Source organism: Podarcis bocagei, assembly GCF_964188305.1.
Source record: "Podarcis bocagei genome assembly, chromosome: 2".
Lineage (NCBI taxonomy): Eukaryota > Metazoa > Chordata > Lepidosauria > Squamata > Lacertidae > Podarcis > Podarcis bocagei.
Genome location: NC_138126.1, coordinates 25,333,796 through 25,359,245, shown reverse-complemented (window position 1 = coordinate 25,359,245; position 25,450 = coordinate 25,333,796). Strand labels below are relative to the sequence as shown.

The window sequence follows — 25,450 nt, the reverse complement described above, 5'->3', positions numbered from 1 at the left end:
TACCCTGGCTTCGGATATAGTTTCTTGCCAAATTCTGTGGGACTCAGAGGGGTTACAAAACACACCTCCTTTGTGAGGGAAGAGCGAAGAAGGCCTGTGAGGATGGAGCTCTGAGGGAAAGCACATGCAGACAGTGGAAGCTGGTCCACTAAGGCGAGTGACCGCTCCGGTGTGTCTCCTTAACAGCCTGTGTGTCTCCTTCAAGGGGTGGAGTTGCCTGTCAGCGTCTTCCTCCTTAGCCTCAGTGTTGCCCTTGTAGAACTCAGCCCGCCATTGGATCTGGCACCACCTACTTTTTTTAAAAAAAATGTTTTTTAATTAATATTTTCCATAAAACAACAAAACTGCAGTTACCAAAGGTACAAAGCAAAGAAGAAGAAAAAGGAAAGAAAGGGACAACTGAGAGAGAAGTGAGAGAGAAAAAGAAAGAAGGCATAAGAAAATAAACATTAGCAAAAATTACAGAAGATGAACTTCCATTTTCCCATCTGCCGGTTACATAAAAAAAATAAATAGAATATTGTTACAGTGGTACCTCAGGTTAGGAACTTAATTCGTTCCAGAGGTCCGTTCTTAACTTGAAACCATCCTTAACCTGAGGTACTATTTCTGGGTTAGTGGAGTCTGTAACCTGCAGCGTCTGTAACACGAGGTACCACTGTATTTAAAACCTTCAGTCGATGCGAACGTCTATCTACTCCACTTTCTATTAAAACAGTATTTCCTCCAAGTTAAGGTGTCTCAGAACTACCTATGCTCTGGAGCCACCTAATGTTGGTCTTTCTACCTTCTGCCCCAACAGCCCCAATGGGCTCCAGCCATAACAGCCCTATCATAGTCTTTGAATTTGAAAGCCACACACGGGAATATTAGAAGAGCCCTAGTGGATCAGGCCAAAGGCCCATCTAGACCACCATCCTGTTCTCATAGTAGCCTCATCCAGATGCCTTCAGGAAGCCCACATGCAGGTAAAGGTAAAGGGACCCCTGACCGTTAGGTCCAGTCATGGCCGACTCTGGGGTTGCGGCGCTCATCTCGCTTTACTAGCCGAGGGAGCCGGCGTACAGCTTCCGGGTCATGTGGCCAGCATGACTAAGCCGCTTCTGGCGAACCAGAGCAGTGCACGGAGACTCTGTTTACCTTCCTGCCTATTTATCTACTTGCAGTTTGATGTGCTTTCAAACTGCTAGTTTGGCAGGAGCAGGGACCGAGCAACAGGAGCTCACCCCGTCGCGGGGATTTGAACTGCCGACCTTCTGATCGGCAAGCCCAAGAGGCTCAGTGGTTTAGACCACAGTGCCACCTGCGTCCGCCCCATGCAGGACATGAGGGCAATCGTCCCCTAAACCCGATCCCTGGTGCACAGCCTGTTTATTCAGCACAGAGGGTGGTATTCAATTAAGTTTTCTTCAGAGCCGGTCTAACTTGCTTATGTTCATTGATTGCAGTGAGTGCGCTCTTGGGTGAAACTTTTAAGTTGACAACCACCCATTTACCTTAAATATATTTAATCCCTTGCCACTAAGGAGCTGAGGGCAGCATGACTGGCCCAAAGTCATCCAGTGAGCTTCATGGCTGAGTGGCATGGATTTGAACCCAGGTCTCCCTAGTTTCTAGTCCCGCGTAACCACTCCCCAACACCACTGCTCAAATACTTATATACACCTAGTTACAGGTAGGTAGCCATGTTGGTCTGCCATAGTTGAAACAAAATAAAATAAATAAAATTTTAAAAATCCTTCCAGTAGCACCTTAGAGACCAACTAAGTTAGTTATTGGTATGAGCTTTCGTGTGGTATCTGAAGAAGTGTGCATGCACACGGAAGCTCATACCAATAACTAAGTTGGTCTCTGAGGTGCTACTGGAATTTTTTTATTTTATTTATATTTGTTTCATATACACCTGTGTGTGTCTGAACCCCCACTCCCAGCTGAGAAAAACTACAAACCAAGAAAGAGGCAGGGGGAAAGAGGAAGATTTTAAGGGTCTTGACGAAAGATTTATTTCATGTCCGTCACTTATGTGATCTTGCAGACCAGCTGCTCTGAATCCTGTTTCTTTTTAAGTTTGGGCTTCAAGAAACCCCACCCCATTCCTCCCCAGAGGAGATCCAGATGTCAGCCCCAATTTGGCCTCCCTCCTGGCTGTAGCTCATGCATCGGTTCTCTTCTTTGTGGATAAGGTTAGCACAGCCTAAGCTATAAATAGGCCAAGCCACTTAAGGCAGAACTGGATGCTTCGAGAGAGATGAGGGGGCCTGCTGCACATCTGCCATCTCTTGCTGGTTACACAGAGTATAAAACAACGTTATGACACTGCAAACAGCCAATGCGGCAAGAGGGCAGACACAGTGCAAATGGCGCCATGGCTAGTAGTAATGCCAGAGGTCAAGAGGGGCACCTGCTAAGGACTGCAGTCTAGCGATGGGGTGTTTGTGTGAGTGTCTGTGAAACAAGAGAGAGCTGCTGCGGCTCTTTGCTGGGAAAGGGGGGGGGGGCAGGGAGGGCTGTGGTGGTCAGGACTGTATCTAAATTCTGTGCAAAACCAGCCCAGACTCCGAACCAAGAGAAGCCGGACTCAGCTTCAGCCTGTCAAAATTATGCAAACTGAAATACATTGCAAAATTCTGTTGGTTGTGGTTGGGCACAAGGTCATTTAGGCCTCATTTGCACTATACATTCAAAGCAGGCTCATACCACTTTAAATAGTACACACACACACACACACACACACACACACACACACACACACCAATCCTGGGAATTGTAGTTTCAGAAGGGTGCTGACAGTTGTTAGGAGATCCCTATACCCCCTCACAGAGCCTCATTTTCCAGAGTTCTCTGGGAAGAGGGTCTGGCTGTTGAGCCACTCTGAAAATGTAACTGAGAGGGTTATGGACCTCCTAACAACACTAAACACCCTTAACAAACTACAGTTCCCAGGATTCTTTGGGGGGAAGCCGTGACTGTTTAAAGTGGTATCACCCTGCTTTAAAGATATAGTGCAGATGGGGCCAGAATCCTCCATCTCACACTGAGATATTGCAGGGGGGTGGACTAGATCGGCACGGTTTCTTCCAACTCTACGATTGTATATACGATCTTCCAACACCGTCTATTCTACTGTTAAGCTGCTTGTGCCATCAGGAAATTCTTCCTAGTGTTTAGTCGATATCTCCTTTCTTGGAGTTTGAATCTGTTGGCTCAGGTCTTGCCGTCTGTGTGGAGCAACAGAAAACCAGTTTGCTCCATGCTCTGTGTGACACAGCCTTTCAGATGTTTGAAGATGGCCTTCGTATTTGAAGGACCGTCACACTAAGTGAGTCACCGAGTATGTTCTTTCAATCCTGCTTCTGCTTTCGCATGGCCCATAATCCATAACGTGCTAGCTCACTACACGCAGGGAGGAATATTTTCACGTGAGGAAATATTTAAGAAATGTGACGTCCTGCCTTCGGTCCATTCTGTCACCTCAGAACTTCGCCACCTCCATCTGTTAATGCACATAAGCAGGCTTGTGTAACCATGGGTTATAAATGCCAGATATTCAATAGCACAAAACCCCTTGATTTCAAAAAGCAGAAATTGGCGTGCGTGTCTCTGCACATGTGGCCTAAGCTATTCCTACGGCTACGGTTATGAGCAAAAATAAATAAAAAGCGGTGGCAACGAACATCTTTGAAACGTGATGAATTATGCTCCCAGCTGAAATCCAAAATAGCACTCCAGCTTCCCTCAGACACGTTTGCCTGCCTTCCCTTCCCCAGCTGATTGAATTGCAGTGGCAGGATGAGAGGCTATGGGAGGCCTGGGAGGCTTGAGGGAACAGGAGCTGCTGTTACAATTCTTTGAACTGGAACGGCACCCTCACATGAAGGACAACGTTGGCTGTGGCGCAGACTTAGCCACACAGGCCGTAAGCTAGGGTCCCCATATTCCCAAAAGTGAAAATCCGGACAGAGGTTTGGGGTTTTGCTGAGGGGGCGTGTTGGAAGTTGTTGAGCCCAACTTGCCGTATGTCCAGGTTTCCCCGGACATTTTGCCGAAAATCCTCCCGGACGCCATTTTCCGGCCCAATTCCCGGACGTGTGACAGCCCTATCGTAGAAGCATCTCCCGGCATTTCAGCAAAGAGCCAACATCTGCAGCCTCTTGCGGGGAGGGAATTATTATGAATCCCTGTGAACGACAAAAGAAAATGGCTGGGTAACTGGATTCAAAATGTGGAGCTTTGCATACTCTCCTGCTGGGAGAGATCCCCAGCAGCAGATATTAAATTCACAAATGAAGCAGCAGTATAGTGTTACGAATATAGCTTGTTAAAACCTTTTTGTCCCGTTCAGCTAGCTGCACACAGCAACCAACCACTTTCTACTCCTCTTGCAATGAGCAGACCTTGGCTACCCTATGAACCCAGGATCTTCTGCATATAATATATATAGTCTATGGCTAACCTTTCTCTCTCCCCACCACCCTACAGTTTGGTAGCTGGGTATCCTTACAAGGCATCCTACAGCCATTCAGGCATGAAAGCCTTGCAACTCGCTTGTAACTGTAGACTTTTAGACTAGTGGAAATTGAAATATCAGCCTGTGTGTGTGTGTGTGTGTGTGTGTGTGTGTTTGTTTTTTAAAGCAAGTTTCTAACCCTCATGAAGATAGGTTTTAAAATATATGGGCCTTTAAGACCAACTGAGACTGCAATCTGATTAAGTCTGATTGAACTCCATGGGGGGTCATTTTTGAGTAGATACATACAGAATTCCAGCTTTTATTTTTATCTGCAAGCTGCCTTGAGTCTCGTCAGGGAGAAAAGCAGGGTACAAATTAATCATCATAGAATCATAGAGTTGGAAGAGACCACAAGGGCCATCGAGTCCAACCCCCTGCCAAGCAGGAAACACCATCAGAGCACTCCTGACATATGGTTGTCAAGCCTCTGCTTAAAGACCTCCAAAAAAGGAGACTCCACCACACTCCTTGGCAGCAAATTCCACTGTCAAACAGCTCTTACTATCAGGAAGTTCTTCCTAATGTTTAGGTGGAATCTTCTTTCTTGTAGTTTGGATCCATTGCTCCGTGTCCGCTTCTCTGGAGCAGCAGAAAACAACCTTTCTCCCTCCTCTATGTGACATCCTTTTATATATTTGAACATGGCTATCATATGACCCCTTAACCTCCTCTTCTCCAGGCTAAACATGCCCAGCTCCCTTAGCCGTTCCTCATAAGGCATCGTTTCCAGGTCTTTGACCATTTTGGTTGCCCTCCTCTGGACACGTTCCAGTTTGTCAGTGTCCTTCTTGAATTGTGGTGCCCAGAACTGGACACAGTACTCCAGGTGAGGTCTGACCAGAGCAGAATACAGTGGCACTATTACTTCCCTTGATCTAGATGCTATACTCCTATTGATGCAGCCCAGAATTGCATTGGCTTTTTTAGCTGCCGCGTCACACTGTTGGCTCATGTCAAGTTTGTGGTCAACCAAGACTCCTAGATCCTTTTCACATGTACTGCTCTCAAGCCAGGTGTCACCCATCTTGTATTTGTGCCTCTCATTTTTTTTGCCCAAGTGCAATACTTTACATTTCTCCCTGTTAAAATTCATCTTGTTTGTTTTTGCCCAGTTCTCTAATCTGTCAAGGTCGTTTTAAAGTGTGATCCTGTCCTCTGGGGTGTTAGCCACCCCTCTCAGTTTGGTGTCATCTGCAAATTTGATCAGGATGCCCTTGAGTCCATCATCCAAGTCGTTGATAAAGATGTTGAATAAGACTGGGCCCAAGACAGAACCCTGTGGCACCCCACTAGTCACTCTTCTCCAGGATGAAGAGTGCATTGATGAGCACCCTTTGGGTTCAGTCAGTCATCATCATCATCTGCATGCAGTGAGCTTACACCATGTGTTTGGGAAGCAACGTTAGCCCCAGTGGCGTAGCGTGGGGGGTGCAGGGGGGGCGGCCGCACCGGCCGCAACATCTGGGGGTTAGGGTTAGGGGGCGCAAATCCACGGGTTAGGGGGCGCAAATCCACGGGTTAGGGGGCGCAAATTACTTGCCTTGCCCCGGGTGCTGACAACCCACGCTACGCCACTGGTTAGCCCTGATCCATATCTGTCCTGTCGTTCCTTATGAAATTCTGTATTTTCATGTGTTTCCCCCTCAAAACCTTTTTTGATCTGAATTAGGAAAAAAGAACATTCTAGCTGTGATTTAAACTGGTAACGTGTACACAACTTTTTTTGGAATTGACTGTCTGCATGCGAGACCCGGGGTAATTTCCCTTTTTCTTTAAAAGATCACAGTAACACTTTTTGGAAAGAGAGAGGGGTGGTCTGCATAAGATTTCAGTGTCCAGAGCAGCTCCCCACTATGACTAGCAAATGCAGAATAATAAAAGTTTGCAGAGGAAAGCCATATACAGTGGTACCTCAGGTTAAGAACTTTATTCGTTCTGGAGATCCGTTCTTAACCTGAAACTGTTCTTAACCTGAGGTACTACTTTAGCTAATGGAGCCTCCCACTGCCGCTGCACAATTTCTGTTCTCATCCTGAAGTAAAGTTCTTAATCTGAGGTACTATTTCTGGGTTAGTGGAGTCTGTAACCTGAAGCGTCTGTAACCTGAAGCATCTGTAACCTGAGGTACCACTGTAATGCAGACTGGTACGATTTAAAGACCACAGAATCCAACTTGTCAGGGCAGAATCTTTTATTTCCTTGCTTATTTCTGAAGATCGGAGCACCACAGAGTCCTGTGTGAACGGCAATACATACTGTACTGACTGCATATGCTAACAGTAAAGGCAGAAATGTGGGGTGTATCGTCTCAAGGCCCAACTTCCAGCTGCAGTTTGAGATGAGCTATGCACTCCTTGCCAGCAAACCCGCCAGGCTTGCTCCTGATTTGCAATTCAAAGGCCAGCTCTCAGGCATGACGCTACATCACCTGCCAGCTTGCCTTGTTCCCTTGGAAGATATTGCTGTCACCCTTTTCAGAAAACCAAGCTGTTATTATGAAGAGAAGCCATTTATTATGAAGGCGTTTACAGTCACGCAAAGCATTTTCAGTTCGACAAAGTGCTTCCATTTCTTAGTCATTCTCCTCCGCAGCCTTGCAGGAATACAATCGAAATGAATTTTCATACCGTTTCACTGTTTATGGATGAAAGCAGGATTCTAATAACTCAGACCGGCGACCGCATGCCGTACGTGGAGTGAGACAACGAAATCTGACTAAGAGAGTACCGTGGGGGTGGTTCAGGAGACTATCATATTCACATTTGGGTGGGCGGGCGACAGAAAAGTCTCTCATGTCTTTAGTAGAAGCTACAAGAGGTTCTCTCTCGGGTGCAAAGGCATTTAACTCAGGAACTTGTTCAGAGGCTCATTGGCTTGATTAGTTAGGGGCAGAAAATGTTATTTATGCTTTCAGGCACTTGGCCCCAGAAGCAATGAATTCTGGGAATGGCTGCTGGAACCCGGGGCAGCAAAGATTACCAAGATCAACCGGCCTTCCCTTGGAACCATGGGTGGTTGTCTGCGTGAGGCGTCCTTTGAAACATTGCAGAGCTACTGGAAACTGACACCAAAGGTGTGATGGAGGGCATAACCTCTGAAGAGCTCAACAGCTATGAATGGACTGATAAAAGGGAGAGAGAGGCAGCAGCTACCCAGACTAATCCCGTCGAAAGTTGGGGGCTAAATCTCTGACTGCACTGTTTTGAGCAACTGGAATAACTGTGGGAAAGGAGGGATATGGGAGCAAAGGTTTGTGGGGTGGGAATGGAGAAGCTTTGGTCATCTACTTGCTTCAAAACAGCTGGGTATCGTCTGCCACCTTTAAACTCTGCAGGATAATCTCATTAGCTCACCCTTCCCCTTCCAGAAGGCACACTTCATCCTTGCCACCCTGGGCTCCTTTGGGAGGAAGGGTGGGATATAAATTTAATAAATAATGATATTGTGAGGTGGGGGGAGGGAGCAGGAGGCTTCACTTCAACGACCATTTCCCAAATGCTTATGTTTTGTTTTTTTAAAAGGGGGAAAGTCAGCCTTCATCAAAGGGATTTCCCACCAGCATACAAAGAAATGTGAAATTGCAAAAATAAAAAATGGGGTCCTAGTTGAGTAGGCCTCATGCAGTAGGCCTCACGTTCAGTGTCCAGGTAGTAGTGAAAGAGAGTCCAGTTTGAACGCCAGGCCCCAAAGAGCTGCTGCCAATCCGTGTAGGAAATACTGATCTAGAGTCTGGCTCGGTCTAAAGGCAGCTTTTTAGGCTGACAAACAATGAAGCAAACTTACAGAGAAATAACACAATCCAGTTAGCTAAAAAAGAATAATTGTGGTGCAAGACGCCTGGAGAATTAAAAATGTTTTAACTTGGTGTCGAAATGAATGCACTGGTGGTTGCCAGACGTATCTCCCACGGGGGACAGGGAGCATTTGTTCCATAGTCAGGATGACACCTCCAGAGCAAAGTCCCTCTCTTTTGCACATAGGTCTGTCATACGTCTCGGAACTGGGCTGCAAAATGGCGTCTGAGCAGATTTTTGGTGCATTGGCAAAATGTCCAGGGAAACCTGGACGTATGGCAAGTAGGGGTAATTTTATTTTTTTAAAAAATGCTTTTAATATAGCCGCAAAGATGCTACTTGCCCAGAAATGGAAAGAAGAGGAAGTACCAACGAAGGAGGAATGGATAACTAAGACGACAGACTATGCCAAAATGGCAAAGAGGGCCGTGAAAATCCAGGACCAAGATAAAAAAAAAAGTTTATACAAGACTGGACTAAATTTATACACTATCTTAAGCTCCACTGTAAAGACTTGAAAACATTAGCAGGATTGACATAGCATCTATGAAGTCATGTGAATTAGGGTTATCAATGGACTTGAACTGAATGGAAAACTTAAGATGTGTAATGTAATAAAGGGGAAAAATTGGAAACCAGTGGTGGAGAAGTCTAGAAGGGATGAATAAGTAATATGGATGTTAAATTGTTAAATTATTGAAAATTGGGGAAAAAATAATAAAATAAAATAAAATAAATGCTTTAAAAATCCCAAAAATGTATTTTTGGGAGGGACAACAACATTGACCAAAAAACCCCACCATCCAACAACTTTTGGATTTTCACTTTTGGGAATATGGCAACCCTACGTACTTCTCCAAAATGTGGAACACAGAGAAGGGCCTCCTCTGACAAGCACAAGAAGTGTTGAGCTCTCCAAAGGCCTGCAGAGGGAAATATCCCCTTGTCACCCTGTTTTGACCCTGCTGGAAATGCCAGGAGTTTATCTGCACAATATGAGAGGACACTCACAAGGAGTTTGCGGGGGGGGGGGGCAGCGAAGGGAGGAAGAAGAGGATATTCTGAGAGCCGCTTCCGAGAGTATGCGGTTGTTTGTGTGTCATGTGTGTGCGAAGTAACCGGTGAGATTTTCCGTGTTTTATTTTTAGAACCAATGCCTTAAATCTAAGAGTGGCTGAGATCGCAGGCCTCGTCCCAAGCTTTGACACACACACCCTGCACTAGAATTGGAATTAGCGCAGGAGAGAGATAGCCAGAACCACGTGGGATGTGGACAGAGAGACCTTTAATTTCCTGAGACATGGACGGACAAATGGTTGAGTGGGCAGATGTAAAGGGGCAAGGATGGGCATGCGTGCCAATCAAGCTTTTCTCTGCCTCATGCGCTGCCCCTTGGCAGCACTGGAGCTGTTTCACACATTATGCAGAAGGAGGCAGGATAGACTGGCAGGGAAAACAGAATTCTGGACTGTACCACTTCAGACAGCAGGGGGGAGTCGGACCTTAGATCTTTGAATGCTCTCTCCCTCCCCACTGCCCAATAAAACTCCCTGCATTAAGTAAGCTAGCCTATCAGGGAGAAGGTTATGCCCTAAATCAGAGATAGGGAACATGTGGTCCTCCAGATATTGTGGGACACCTATCAACCCCAGCCAGTACAGTGTGATCAGGAATGATGGGGGTTCACCAATAACTAGGAGACTTCAGGTTCCCTAGCCATGCCTTAAACCATTCTCACCATAGCTGTCAACTTTTCCCTTGTCTTGCAATGAATCCTATTCAGTATAAGGGAATTTCCCTTTTAAAAAGGGAAAAGTTGACAGCTATGATTCTCAATGATGGTGCTGGCTCATTGAATGCAGGGAGATATATTTTTTTTAGGTGGGAGAAGCATTCAAAGTGCTAACAGTCCAGAATGGTACTGCCTCAGTTTTTGCCATTTGCTCCAGCATAACGTGTAGGTCAGCTCCCAGGCACAGAAGCAGCCCCTCCAAGAGCCAGCAGGGAGCAATCCCAAGCTCACCCACCCTGTGTTTCTTTCCACAGTGAGAGAACCTTTTTCCTGGACCATCTGAGTTGACCAGTGTGGGGGAGACTGGAATTCACAGGTAGGAACACATTTGAGATCATCCCACATGCAGTGAGGGCCAGGCCAGTCAGAGAGTAACGGGGAGCTGTTTTTCAGGCCCCACTGATGGTGACCCAGATCAGTCCTCTTGCACCATTAAGGGGTACTTCCCCCCCTCCATCTGAAGCCAACAGCCCTCCTCTCAAGCCAAACTGGGACTGCAGAGCTCATTTCCTCTCGCGTCCCCTTTCTACCTTCATAGCATACTAGGCCAAGGCCACCAACAGCCCAGAGTGGGATATGGCCTGGCCTTTCTGCCTCTTGAATCTGGATTTTTAAAGGGGTGAGGTCAAGGGATTCCTGCCCACCAGCTGGCTCTCTGAGGCCGGACGCAGAAGGGGACGTTCACGCGGCCCGTGCACTATCTGCCTTTGATAAAGCCGTCCAGCACGCGGTCACTGCGCTCAGACAGCCAGTAGCCAGCCATAGCGGCCACGGCACCAATGAAAATGGCGGTGAAGACCATGTCTCCTTTCGCAGCTAGGGTGGCCAGGGCGCAGATGATGGCACCGAAGAACATCTGCTGCAGCACAACCACCTCGTCATCCGTGATGTCGTCAAAGAATCCTTTCTCCGGAGCATCTGTGGGAGAAGGAACAAGTCGTAAGAAAAGGGAAACCGAGAGCTTTTGTCACCTAGAGCCTCCTAGTGGCTGCACCAAGTTTTAATAAAAGCCACAACTTTGTTCTGATTTTGCATTTTACCTCCGCACTTAGCATTAAATAGAAACAAAAGAGATTGAAGGGACACGGGTGGCGTTGTGGGTTAAACCACAGAGCCTAGGACTTGCCAATCAGGAAGTCGGTGGTTCGAATCTCCGCGACGGGGTGAGCTCCCGTTGCTCGGTCCCTGCTCCTGCCAACCTAGCAGTTCGAAAGCACGTCAAAGTGCAAGTAGATAAATAGGTACCGCTCTGGCGGGAAGGTAAACAGCGTTTCCGTGCACTGCTCTGGTTCGCCAGAAGCGGCTTACTCATGCTGGCCACATGACCCGGAAGCTGTACGCCAGCTCTCTTGGCCAATAAAGCGAGATGAGCACCGCAACCCCAGAGTCGGTCACGACTGGACCTAATGGTCTGGAATTCCCTTACCTTTACCTTTTAAGAGAGACTTAAAGGACTAACAAATTTATCATGTCGCAAGTCTTCATGGCCACAGCCCTATGACTCATGGCATAATAAATGTGCTGGCCTCTTCAATGGTTTTGCTACAACAGGCGGTTTATTTATTACTAATTGCAGTCATTATGTGCCGCCTTTCTGTAAAGGCAGCGTGCGATTTAAAATATTAGAATAAGCAATGCTACAAAAATATCCTCAGGCGAACTTCAGGAGCTGATGGCACCAGCTGGCCTGGCCCTCCTCACTTGTGAAGCAGACTCTCGCCATCGTTCTGAAAACTCGTATTAAAGTGTTTTTATTTGCATGTAACGCTGTATCTTGAGTGCCTGTCTCTGTAAGAAGGAAGCCTTGTCTGACAGGTAGAGTTAACTTTTCTGTGGAGCCAGACCACTCATGATAGTCTTGGTTTGTTAGGCAAAAGTCATCTTCTGGACAAACCAAACATTGGTTCCCAGCAACCTACAAAATGGCCGACGAAACTGCTTCCGGGGTAGAAGGCAAGCCCTAGAGACTGACCCCCACAGGGCACCATTGCCATTGCCTCCTCCAATTCCCCAGCTAGAGAACATGTGCTGTAAAGAGCGATGCTGCTGCTGAGGTTTACCTGGGGGTTTGTCTTCCACACAGATCCCCTCCTTGCGAACATGTCCCTCTGCGCAGACACACCGATAGCTGCCGTCCGTGTTCTCACAGGCCTCGTTGGCGCCTGTGCATACGGGTTCTTCCATGTCCCCAGCACATTCATCCACATCTGGGAGAAGGGGGCATGGGAGTCACACTAGGTGGTTGGGAACCATTTCCCCACAGAGGGTGGAATAACCTTTCTAGGCTCCAACCCTCCCACCTTATATACAAACAGAGAGCATTCTATCGCTTGACTGTAGCAAAACCTCCCAGTGATTTCCAAGAAAAAATAAAAATCATCAATTAAAAACAAAAACATTTAAAATAATGAAAATTAAAGAAAATTAAGAGCAAATGGGCCTTTTCTGCAGGCTCCCCATTTGTGGAATGCTCTCCCCAGGGAGATTCGGCTGGCGCTGTCATTATTTTAGACAACCAGGAAAAAACAACCAGGTCATTTGCTGACTGACATTCAATGCCCTTTTAAATGTGGAAGGGGGATAATTGGGTCATCATTGCTTTTATTTTTATTATGTACAGTGGTACCTTTATTATGTACAGTGGTACTTAATTCGTTCTGGAGGTCCGTACTTAACCTGAAACTGTTCTTAACCAGAAGCACCACTTTAGCTAATGGGGCCTCCAGCTGCTGCCGTGCCGCCGGAGCACGATTTCTGTTCTCATCCTGAAGCAAAGTTCTTAACCTGAAGCACTCTTTCTGGGTTAGTGGAGTCTGTAACCTGAAGCGTATGTAACTTGAAGCGTATGTAACCTGAGGTACCACTGTATTTTGTGTTTTTTATATTGTAATTTTATGTAGTGAACCACCCTGACATCTTCGAGTAAACAAATTTAATAAATAACAGTAAAACAAAATAAATAAATAAAAAATAAGATTACAGCACATTCACATCCACGTGTCTAGATCAGCTTCCCTGAACAGAAATGTTTTAAGCGGGTGCCTTCCTGGCGCCAATAGCCAGTGAGTTCCAAAGTGTACGAAGAAATTGATTGCTGAAAACTGCACAGCGATGAAAGGGACCTAGGATTCCAGTAAGGAAACAGAAAATTGGGGGGGGGGCACAGAGAAGCTCCCAAAGTTACAGTGACAATGGGCAGTCAGATGACTGGCAGGAATAGAACAGCAGCCTTAAATGATGCTTCATTGATAGGCCAAACAAAAGGCAGAGCTTTGTCTACTAGCTTTGTCACGCAGGGAAGGGTTAGCTGTGAGATAACTGCTTGAGAGGGCTTACCAAGGCACTTGACACCATCGCGCCGATAACCCTTGTTGCATTTCTTGCAGCGGGAAGGCCCTGCACCCATGCAGCCAATGCAGGCCTTGGCACAATCTGAACAGAAAGGGAAAGGCAGGATTAAGAGGCAGGTCTGGAAACTGGATGCGGACAAGGAATGCTAAAGTTCTGTTGGTGAAGGTTTCCAAATGGGCTTTGTTCTCAAGCCCTTGCTCCTTATATTTCTCCTCCTCTTCCACCCCAGCAAAAGAGTGATTGGCCCAACACGGCGTATATTTTTTATTTTGTCCAGGAAGGGGGTTGGAGTGGAGGAACAGGGTACAGTGCTAAAATTATTCTGCAGAGCCGAGTCACTTGTCTAAGGGCAGCACACTTTTAAGGCTCGGGGGCTCTTACCTCGGCACTCGTAGGACCCCTCGGTGTTGACGCAAAACTGGTTGGCCCGGCAGTGTGCCATGTCTGTGCCACATTCATCTATGTCTGAGTGGGACAAAGAGAGATCTGTCAACCCAGGGGTCACGCAGAGCAGTTCCTGTTCTCTCCCCATGTGGGAATTATCTTCCTTTGCCCCTCCCCCCAATAATCAGCACCACCCTGCAAGGTAAAGGGACCCCTGACCGTTAGGTCCAGTTGTGGCCAACTCTGGAGTTGCGGCGATCATCTTGCTTTACTGGCTTGGAAACGCTGTTTACCTTCCCACTGGAGTGGTACCTATTTATCTACTTGCAGTTTGATGTGCTTTCGAACTGCTAGGTTGGCAGGAGCAGGGACCAAGCAATGGGAGCTCACCCCGTCGCAGGGATTCGAACTGCCGACCTTCCAAGTCCTAGGCTCTGTGGTTTAACCCACAGCGCCACCTGTGTCCCTGCAAGGTACCTATATCCAAAATACACAGCACCTCAAATCCTTTTTCACTGGTTGCTAAGCAACCATGGATTCTTTCCGGCCTAGTCCCACAAACTCACCAATGCACCTTCGGTCATGAAGCATCCAGCCCCTCTTGCAACGAAGGCAGCTTGAATCTTCGGGGCCTGAACAGCGTCCGCAGGCCCGGTAGCACTCTAGAGAGGGGAAGAGAGCCTAGTCTGTAGGGGGGAAGAGCAAAAAGCTCCCCATCTTTCCAAGCCAAGGCTAGAGTAATCGCTCACGAAGGACTGATACGAACTACGGAAGGGAGGGAGGGATGCATAAGGAAGGGAGACATTACTCCCCAGCATAGGGGGGCTAAGCAGCACTTCAACACACACAGGCCTAAGATGATAAGGGAAGGAGGAAGAGGAGGAGGTAAACAGGAAACGCAGGAACCACTCAACCCGATACAGTGGTGAGGAACATAAAATCATGTCTGTGACACTTCCGCTTTTGAGGAAGGGCAGTAGCTGAGTGGTAAAGCCATCTGCCTGGGATGCAGAAGGCCCTAGATTCCATCTCAGGCATGGTTCTCTACCTGCAACCTCAGAGAGCTGCTGCCAGCCAGTGTAGACAATACTGAGGCACATGGCCCATTGGTCTGACTTTGTATAAAGGCAGCTCGCTACGTGTTTCGCTTAATTCAGCCCAGGTTGAAAATATTCTTGTCCATCGGTAAGAGTGATCAGCTGTGGCAACCGTACCTACAGACAGGGCCAGTGTTTAGCCGATTAAAACCAGTTTTAAGAAACAGGGCTCAAAGAAGCCAGGTGGTACGGTGGGAACAAGGATTCAGCCCCAACCTCAAGGGCTCAGAGACAGAGCAACTAGGAGGGCTGAGGTTTAACACCTGGCTCATTCACCGAAAAAGATCAAATGGGGGAAAGATCCCTCTCTGCCTCAAGCTCTGGAGAGTCACTGCCAGACAGATTAGACAGGACTCTAGATGTTGGACTACAACTCCCATCATTATTGACTCTTGATTGTTGCTGGCTGAGGCTGATGGGAGTTGTAGTTCGGCAACATCTGGAGGATGCCACGTTGGCTATCCCTGGGCTAGATAAATAAATAGTCTGACCTGGAATGAAGCAGACTCCTGTGTTCCTAAATATTCTTTTAGTAGCATGTGCTAACAGTGACGCTAAGCAATAAATATAACTATTATTACACTGTATGCTGTGAATAGCCCCGAGATCTACGGATGTAGGGTGTCATACATATTTAATAAATAATAATATAGTGCAACATATGATTAGATTGTCTTATTTAGAGTATGTGTGCATGCCTAGGGATGCCAGGGGAATGTGTACACCAGCTTATATAAGTGATAGGTGGATAAAAAAGGTAAAGGGACCCCTGACCATTAGGTCCAGTCGTGACCGACTCTGGGATTGCGGAGCTCATCTCACTTTATTGGCCGAGGGAGCCGGCGTACAGCTTCCGGGTCACGTGGCCAGCATGACTAAGCCGCTTCTGGCAAACCAGAGCAGCGCATGGAAATGCCGTTTACCTTCCCGCCAGAGCGGTACCTATTTATCTGCTTGCACTTTGACATGCTTTCGAACTGCTAGTTTGGCAGGAGCAGGGACCGAGCAGCGGGAGCTCACCCCGTCGCGGGGATTCGAACCGCCGACCTTCTGATTGGCAAGTCCTAGGCTCTGTGGTTTAACCCACAGCGCCACCCGCGTCCCTGATAGATGGATACAATGATGTTTATACGTTTTATTTGACGGAATATTGTTGAGATTTCCGGAACCCCATTCCACCACAGACAGGGGGAAGCTCAGGAACAGTGTGGTTATGAGTATACAAGGGGAACAAGAAAGGACGGGGATGGCAGGAAGGGAAGTCACTAGCCACACGGGCAGCAGAGCTTACATCTCCAGACCCTGCCCCCAGTCTAGCAAAGCATGGGCCCTCTACATACCCGCACATACCAGGTGGCTGTCGTTGCGAGAAGCTTCGTAGTAGCCATCTCCACATTCGGAACAGAAGGGGCCACCGTAACCCGTCTGGCACATGCACAGGCCGGTGCCCCTGCGCGTGCCATCGCCGTCACACTGCCCATACCCGCTGCAAGGCTTCTGGGCACCCCCAGGACAGGCTGTGGAGAGATGTGAGTAAATGCTGGGGTTTGGCAGACCTTAAATGGCAATGCGCAGACCGCCCAATTCAACACATGACCCCATTCCATACGCATTTACTCTGGAACGGTAACCATTCTGTATCCGTCTCTGTTCAAAGGCCCCAGCTGCCCACATACTCCACCACTTCAATTTGGCCAACTTCCCTTAGAATCTTGGAACTGTAGAGTCAGAAGGGACCTAGTACAATCCCCTACGGTGCAGGAATCTTTTGCCCAATGTGGGGCTTGAAAACCTACAGCCCTGAGATTAAGAGTCCCGCGCTCTACCAACTGAGCTATCCCTCAGTCCCAAGAGGTGGACAACATGATTAACAATCGCTGGATTCCATCAACCAGCCACACTTTCTGGGGGGCTGATAATCCTAAATGCCCCTAGTTCAGTGATAGCGAACCTTTTAGAGACAGAGTGCCCAAACTGCAACCCCCAAAACCCACTTATTTATCGCAAAGTGCCAAGACGGCAATTTAGCCCGTATATTTCATTTTTCCTGTGTGTTTCACGTTTCTTCTTCTGTTGTAATAAATAATCCTTCAAAAAAGTTATTGCACTGCATTCTTCATTAAATTATATTTCCATTGATATATAATTTTATGGCGTAACTCGGCTGAGCTGCCCGATCCTGCTCCTGCTTGCGTGCGCCTGGCTGCCTTCAGGTGGTGCAGAGGCTCTCAGGTGCAGCTTCCGGGCTGCCTCCACCTTCCCCAACCCCAGCACCTTTTTTTTAATATATAAAATATTTATTAAAGTTTCAAAAAAAAAGGAATTACATAAAAACAAGAAATACAAAGGTAAAAGACAAAAATAAAAATACAAGAAAAATACAGAATAAAAAAGTAAGTACACTTACAGAAAAAAGGAAAAAAGGAAAAATAAAAAAAAAATCAATCTTTCCATATCTTACATTCATATCCTTGTTTCCCTGACCTCCTCATACCTCCCTTTTTGTGTTCCAATTCAATTAATTAATTCAGGCTGCCTTCACGGGGTTGCAGGGGATCTGATGAAAAGGTGGGGGCTCCTTTAAACTTCTCCCTTAAGGGGACTGCAGCCATGAACCCCTCAACAGAAAGTGTGACGGAGCCTGTACCTCCCCAGCTGAGCAGCCCTGATCCAGCTCCTGTTCCCGTGCAAGCGGCAATGCTGCCTAGTGGAGCAGCCCGATCTCACTCCTACTTGCCTGCAAGCAGGAGTGGAGGGGGAATCTCTGAGAAGTGGAGCAGGTCTGCTCACTACGGTACCAGGGCTGCAGGCTTTGGATGTGCGCAAGCCCTCCTCCTCCTCCTCTCCCACCCCCAGCACAGAAGCTATGGCCCTGCTGGGGCGACGGCATGTGCCCACAGAGAGGGTTCTGAGTGTTAGAATTCCTGCTCCACGATTGCGGTCATGGGATTGTTGTCTATCACATGATGGTATATGTTTTGACTCCACAAAGTGGGAAGTGACGCAGACAGGATGTTTGTGTTACTGTGTTCCGTGAAGTGGGACTGTTGTCCTTTGTTTTTTGTCTTTGCTGTCTGATGCTAGAGAGAGAGGAAGCCATGTTGCAGTGCTCCGTGTGTGTTTGTATGTAAATAAAGTAGATTAGCCAAAATGCTGAGTTGCTGAGGTCTGTCACGCAAGCTGCACAGACTCTGCGGATCCCTAAGTGTGCCGATATCTGTTGGCATCGGTCACTGTGATGTTCGGGCTGAAGAAAGCTTTTGAAGCTCCCGAACGAATGACCAAGAGGGAGAGAACATGCCAGTCGGACATGTGTCTCTACCAGGGTCCTACTCGAGTGTAGGGTGAGCTCCTAACACTGAGTGCATTCTCTGGCACGCGTTGCCATAGGTTCGCCACCACTGACCTAGCTTTTTAGGAAAAACAAGACTCCCCCCCTTTACCATCCATCAGTCTTTCACAATAAAGTACCTCAGGACAAGTCCTCTTTGGCTATGGAGGGCTAATTTGGAAAGCCACTCCCAGCAAACCAGCCAAAGAAATATCCCACAGCGCAAACAAGTGTCTTTGACTGACCCCCAACAGGGAACTGACGCATCCAGCATATAAACTCAGAGGTCATATCTACTCCATACATTGAAAACGCTATTACACCACTTGACGGAGAATCCTAGGAAATGTAGTTTGTTAAGGGTGCTGGGAGTCATAGCTCTGTGATGCCAGCACCTGGACCAAACTACAGTTTCCAAGGCTGTGAAAAGACTAATTGTAAATGACTGCAAAAGTGGTATCAGAGTGAGTTTGAGGTACATGGCACTGAGCACCCGTCATCGCAACAACACAAGAAGCCACACAGCACCACTTACTGTGGCAGTCAGGGCCGTAAGTGCCGGGAGGGCAGCAGAGTTTCAGTGCATCCATGCAGAGCCACTGGAAAAAGTCAGGGTGCTGTCGCTGCCTGGGGAAAAGAGAGCCTCTGTTACTGCCCTAGTCCTATGCTGGGACTTATTTATACCACAGGCCCTGCACAGCTCTTCCACTGCGCCCAAGAATGGAGCAGTCAGAATTAGGCAGGGAAGGCCCCTCAGAAGAGATGTTCTATCAGGCAAGCATAGAGACACCTGTGGCCCTCCTGTTGTTGCTGGACTCCAACTCCCTTCAGGCACAGTCAGCAGAGAGGGATGATGGGAGCTGGAGTTCAACCACACCTGGAGGGCCACAAATTCCCCATCCCTCGCCTATAGTTACAAACATACTGAGCACGGAACCAGTCGCAGGTCCTGGGATGTGTAAGGCAACATTCCATGATGGAAACTCTTGCTCTTTCCCACTCACTCATGGAACCACCAATGCTCCACGTGGTCTTCTCCCTGCTCCAACAGCTGGTGGCATGCAAAGTCTGAGGTGGCGCACACACCCTCCAAGACTTCCAGCAGGCGGGTCTCACTGAAAGGAGGGAAAGAGGCCGGGTGAACATCAAGGCAGCTGGGAAAACCAAAGCAGTCCCTCCACCAGCGTTACAAAGGCTGCCCTCTCTGCTTCCCCTGCTAGCTAATCGACCATTTGTAAACCTCTGTCCCTCTTTTGACCAGCAAAGCCCGGCTGGCCCTATCTTCTTCTCCACCAGGAGAGCTTGCGTTTGCTCTGCTCAAGCAGCCAGTCCCTAAGGAGTTCCCTTTTGCCCCCCTGAGTAAAGCCAGGAGGTGGCAATATGGCCGACAAGCCACCCTGGGGAGCTCGTGGGCGACAGCTGCGCTATCATGGAATAAACAGGCAAGATGTTTGTCAGGGCTGACAACATTTCCTTCTCTAACCTGTATAATCCTGAGGGCTAGTAACTTGCTTTTAACAATCAAGAGCATCAGTTTCAGCCAGAGTCAAAATAAAAAAATTCCTTCCTGTAGCACCTTAAAGACCAACTAAGTTAGTTCTTGGTATAAGCTTTCGTGTGCATGCACACTTCTTCAGATACATTGAAACAGAAGTTGCCAGATCCTTCTATATATAGAGAAGGTGGGGAGGGGTATTACTCAGAAGGGTGGTGGGAATCGGAGATTGGCAGAGTTTCAGCCAGAGTTTTTCGTCCTCCACTTAATTCTGCAGCAGAGACTACATTTAACGGCGCCATCTTGGCCGTGCGGATTTTTCTGAGCTCTTTCGTGATCAGGATTATTAGTGAAGGTTTGCCATCCCCACCCCACCCCTCCCATCAAGGCAGCAGCATCTCACCAACGGCCTGGCCCAACCCAGACCTCAGGTCACCTGTTTGCATATTTTGCAAGCTTCTCTTCTTCCCAGGCCGTGTTCCCGCCCCCGAAGTTCTCTCGCTGTGTCCGCTCCAGACCCTGAGAAGGCAGGAGAAGGCTCACAGCAATCCCAAAACTAATTTTTTTGCCTCCCCTTCCCCCAGCAACCCTGAGCGCAGCAACCCTTTCACCCCACAACCTGCATGCAGCAACCCACACATCCTCGATTTTTAAAACACAGGCTTACCAAGTCCCTCTGCTTGAACCCCACCCCCTATCTCTGTCTGTCTGTCTTTCTCTTGCTCCAGTCCTAGCCCTCCTAGGAGACAGGAGCTCAGGGGCTAGGCTAGAGACCGCGTAGCAGCCCATCTCAAAATGCTTGCAAGTCCCTACTACTACTGAATATAAGGTCCAGTCGTGGGCGACTCTGGGGTTGCGCCGCTCATCTCGCTTTATTGGCCGAGGGAGCCGGCGTACAGCTTCCGGGTCATGTGGCCAGCATGACTAAGCCGCTTCTGGCAAACCAGAGCAGCATACGGAAACGCTGTTTACATTCCCACTGGAGCGGTACCTATTTATCTACTTGCACTGGCATGCTTTTGAATTGCTAGGTTGGCAGGAGCAGGGACCAAGCAACAGGAGCTCACCCCGTTTCGGGGATTCAAACCGCCGACCTTCTGATCCGCAAGTCCTAGGCTCTGTGGTTTAACCCACAGCGCCACCCGTGTCCCTACTTTGTGCAAAAGCGGTCACACACCCCAGCCCAAACCAAAATGCTCTTTCAAGCCTCCCACCTTATTGAAGTTGCTGGCCAGGTCGCGGCACGTCTGGCAGGGCTCCTGCTGCGAAGGGCTCCCGCTTGGAACCCCGAGGAGCAGCAAGAGAAGCGGGAGCCAAGCAGACGCCATCTTCCTCCAGGGCAAAGCCATCTTCAGGAGGGCAGGGACTGGGCTGGAAGAAAGGAGGAGGAGCCTTCAAGTGGGTGGTCCTGTTGGAAAAGCTTGCAAATCTCACCGGCAATGCCAGGATGTGAAATCTCCACCCCCACCCCCCTTCTGCGATAGAAGCTGAATATCCTGATTTTTTATTTCTTTTTTCAATGTTTATCCGCTGCTGTGAATTAGTAACACTGAACACTCGCTGCTTTTTCTTCAGCGATGGAGTCGGACTGCAAAAGCACCATACACTGAAAGCACCTGATATCCTCCCAAGAATCCTGGGAGTTGTAGTTTAAGGGCGCTGGGAACCGTAGTGCCACAAGGGGGTAACCTATGGTTCCCAGGGCTCTAGGGGGAAAGTCATGCTTAAAAATACTTAACTAACTAAGGTTCTACCTCCCCCAACATAAAGCCCTCCCTGCTTTAAATGAATGGTGTGCATGCCATTAGATGGGTTGCTTGCTGGCTCTTGCTTCCTGGAAGCCTTCAGCTAGAGGTTGGGGTGCCCTAGCTTTGGATCCCCTTCATTGGGGCCAGGACAAGACGAGCCACAAGATCCCCTCCAACTCTTAGGATTTTATGGGTTGAGGCCTACCCAGAAACTGTGTTACGACTCAGAAACCTTGCCGAATAGCCCACAATGCACCTGGGCTGCCTGGCTAGGGCTTTCTCTGCAGCAGCCAGCGCAGTCTGCTAGTTGCAGAAACCTGTCTTTGCCACCTGTCAGAGAGGCCTTCACAATTGGGGGCTGGGAGGGGAGGAGAGGGGCTGTCAAGCACCAGGAAGACCACCGTACGTGGCTGCCATCTTGCCATCTCGCAAGCTGAGCAGGCATGTTGTGTAGTGAGGGAAAAGTGCCTCTCCAGGCTAGTTGTTGCAGAAGAGAGCAGGCCCCCAGCCAGCACCGGATATTGCAAATTCAGATCCTAGGGCCTGATGCCAGCTTCCGAAGCCGTTTCCAGGATGTGAGCGAAGGAATCTCTGCCTAAAAATAAAGGCCTGAAACAGGTCTTTATTACTACAGGTCCTCGTAGCCATCAAAGTGCTCTCACCGCTAAATAAAGCCAGGAGGAGGAGGATGTGATTATCTCCCTCTGCAGCACCCAGCCTAGAGCTCAGGATACATAAAAATGGCAAGCTACAAGCTTGCGGGATCTACTCTCCGCCGCCTGGAATTACGGCATTCCATGCTATGCCAACTCGGAATACAGCCACTGAAGTTAATGGGCACTGCTAACTTCATTCATTACAGCCCTTACGATGTCAACAGTTGGTTAAAGCATGATGCTGATAATGCGAAGGTTGCAGGTTCGAATAGGACAGCTGCATTTCCCGGGGTGGACTAGATGGTGCTTAGGGTCCCAACTCTACAATTCTATGATTTCTATGAATTGGAACGAGATACAAAATAGTGGGCCCAGGTGCACTTGTGGTTCATATGGAGGACAATGGTCCTTCATTGTTAAATTGCTCTGGGCAGGAGAGAAGAATCAGGGTTAGGCCTTTCCCAGTATGATGCTCTCCGCGTGTGCTTGGACTCCAAATCTCATCTACCCTGACTGCTGGTCATGCAGCCTGGACTGGTGGAAGTTGGAATCCAAAACGTATGTAGGCTTGAAATCACGAAATAACATTTTATCTGCTTTCAAGAGCCTTACTCTGGCCAGGGGCCTGAACATTTTTACCTCAGGGAGTTTCAGGGTACAGAACCTGATGCTCTTAGAGGAACAAATGGTCCGCTCTACATTTATTTTTATTTATTAAATTTATTGGTCACTTTTTTAAAACCAAGGTAACTCAAAGCGACTCACAATAAATAATCAAACAATTACATACATTGAAACTGGCATAAAAGGGAAAATGGGAGAAAAATAAAAAAGACAATCCTATTTTAGGTGGCCACAGATAAGATTAAGAGCCTGGCAAAAAAAAAACGATTTTTTTTTTACCTGGCAGCTGGCGCTATGTAATGAAGGTGCCAGAACCACGCTGGGGAGAGCATTCTGCAATCAGGGAGCCACCACTGAAAAGGCCTGTTCTCGTGTTGCCACCCTCCAGGCACATGAAAAGGAGCCTCAGATGGTGATCAATAGTAAAGATTTTCTAAATGAAATAAATCCTGGGCAACAGGCCACTGTGAACTGCTTCTCCCCAAGCATCATTTGAATTCCAGGCTAATAACAAGGAGCAAATCTGTGGATTGTGCTTCAACCCTGTTTTTTGGGAATCTGAGCATTCCTGCAGCAGGAGCTAGATCAGGAGTTTTGTTATCCCTTGCTACATGTGCATCATCTCAAGCCCTCTTAGGGAAGACAGAAATTATTTTATTATTATTATTATTATTATTATTATTATTATTATTATTAACCCACCCTAAGGTCCCAGGGCAGGTAGTTCTGCATAACTATACATTTATTAGCATACAAAACTCGGCCCTCCAGATGTTTTTGCCCTACAACTCCCATGATCCCTAGCAGGACCAATGGTCAGGGATTATGGGAATTGTAGTCTCAAAACATCTGGAGGGCCAAGTTTGAGGAAGCCTGAAATAAAAGAACCAATTCACATGGCGTTTTAAATCACACCCACATACAGAAGCCTTTGAGCCTCTGCCCATCAACTTCCTATCTATACAGCAGGGGTAATCAACGTGGTGCCCTCTGTATGCTGTTGGGACTACAGTTCCCATGAGTCAGAGAGGTGTCCTGGTTAAGACTAGGACCTGGGAGACCAGGATTCAAATCTCCACTTGGCCATGAAGCTCACTGGGTGACCTTGGGCCAGTCACTCACTCTCAACCTAACCTACCTCCTGGTGTATACAACAAACAAATAGGCTGGCATGGCTAATGGTGAAGGATGATGGGAGATGTAGTCTAGCCGCAACTGGAGGGCATCACATTGCTATAGAACAGAAGGGAGTGCCCAGACCACATTTGATGGAGAAACCAGCCCCCGTCTGGAGACCCATAGATCCTGGGTGGCGCCACCTATTAAGAGTGAACTCAATCTTGCATCTTGCGCTAATCCTCACACTGCACAACCATTATTTGGGATTAATTTATGCAGAATGAAAACCATAACCCGTTTATTGAGGCGAGTTAGAGCAGCCACTCAGCCGACATAGGAGCCAACTCCTAGGGGCCGGGCCCCCCACAAATTTGGTGGGCATTCCCATTCAAATGGTGGATGGGTGGGTGTCTGTGTACTGTGTCATGTGATCGATTATGATGGTCGGGGCTTACTTGCCCCCCCCCAATTTATTTATTTTTCCAAGTTGGCACCCCGGGCACCAGATTTAGCAAAATCCTGTCATTCATCGCGTGCGGCGCTTCTGCACTCAGGGCAATCCGTCGCGCGCTTGCTGGGGAGCAAGTCCGCAATAAATGGGATTTATTTGCAAAAACAAGCACCGGCCGCATCTAACCGGGGATCGCGATTTATGAAGGGAGCAGCATGGGACCCTGGCTAGGCCTGTGGCCCGGACCCACCCACGAAGGCCTTGGAGAGAGAGAGAGAGAGACGGTGGCTCTGACCTCTCCTGCAGGCGACGGTGAGCCCTATGGCGAAGAGGAGAGGCTGCAGACGGACCCAAGGGTGGGGGAAGCGCGCGGTGCCCACCCATTCTCCACTCCCCGCGGGGGAAAGGACCTGTTTGTTCCGATCTTCCCCCACCCGCGTCCGGGGCACCTACCTACCTTCCCTCGCCCCCGCTCGCCCTTCCGGAGAGCCTGCGCGGGCCGGCAGGGGCGAGGCCGGCGGGGAGCAGCGCCCACTTTTGAGCACGGGGCTGCTTGCAGCAAGCGAGGCTAGGAGCGGGGAAGTACCCCTCCGCCTGCCCAATGGACCTCGGTCAGCTGGCCGGGACCGCCTCTCCGCCAATGGCATCGAGACATGTGCGGTTACATCATCCCGATCTCCTCGCGAGTTGCCAATCGGCGAGCTCCGTCCCCGCCGCCCCGCGGAGCAGCACCTGTCAGGGCGCGTAAAGGCGCAGCTCGGGCCCAGGATGCGGCTTCGAGGAGGGGCGAGAGGCCGGGCTGCAAACGGCTGAGCGCTGCGCCTCTGCAGCAGAATAGCAACAAGCAAGGGAAGGTGCTGCTGCTGCGTAGCGTGGCCCAGTTGTTGTTTCTCAAAAAGCAGATCTCAGGCGGTCCTGGGCGAGACCAGATCCCATCCTCCGTCTAACCTCAGGCCTGAAATGTCTGACAAACGGACGGGATATCCGTGGCGGAGGTGCAGGGAGACGAGTTTTTTGACAAAACCCGTGACTTCGTGCACACCATACATTGAAAGCATATTTCCCCACCCCAGAGAATCCTGGTAAGGGTAGCTTAAA

The 25,450-nt window shown here is 48.6% G+C and overlaps 1 protein-coding gene across 4 annotated transcripts; it reads right to left on the bottom strand.

The window, feature by feature from the left end:
- Nucleotides 1-7,000: 7,000 nt before the first annotated feature.
- On the bottom strand, nt 7,001-25,031 carry CRELD1 (cysteine rich with EGF like domains 1). 4 transcript variants are annotated; one of them, XR_014004848.1, is made up of 12 exons: nt 24,806-25,031; nt 20,969-21,125; nt 20,191-20,273; nt 19,264-19,374; nt 18,795-18,886; nt 16,269-16,445; nt 14,398-14,493; nt 13,829-13,912; nt 13,433-13,528; nt 12,157-12,303; nt 9,839-11,014; nt 7,001-9,806 (listed from the first exon to the last, which is right to left on the bottom strand). XR_014004848.1 is itself a non-coding variant. In XM_081182987.1 (11 exons), the coding sequence occupies exons 1-11, from the start codon at nt 24,997-24,999 to the stop codon at nt 10,794-10,796; spliced, it is 1,458 nt and encodes a 485-aa protein (XP_081039113.1). In that variant the 5' UTR covers nt 25,000-25,031; the 3' UTR covers nt 7,001-10,793. The 4 variants fall into 4 exon arrangements, 3 of the variants coding, with proteins under 3 accessions (XP_081039113.1, XP_081039115.1, XP_081039114.1); XM_081182987.1 differs by having other exon boundaries at nt 7,001-11,014; XM_081182989.1 differs by having other exon boundaries at nt 7,001-11,014; nt 24,810-24,927.
- Between the last annotated feature and the right edge of the window lie 419 nt (nt 25,032-25,450).

Excerpts from the sequence above, each read along its gene's own strand:
- CRELD1 (XM_081182987.1), bottom strand. The coding sequence starts at position 24,999 with ATGCCATTGGCGGAGAGGCGGTCCCGGCCAGCTGACCGAGGTCCATTG. Across the intron at positions 13,529-13,828 it reads GGGGTCCTACGAGTGCCGAG|ATTGTGCCAAGGCCTGCATT; the intron begins GTAAGAGCCCCC and ends CTTTCTGTTCAG. Across the intron at positions 12,304-13,432 it reads CGATGGTGTCAAGTGCCTTG|ATGTGGATGAATGTGCTGGG; the intron begins GTAAGCCCTCTC and ends CCCTTCTCCCAG.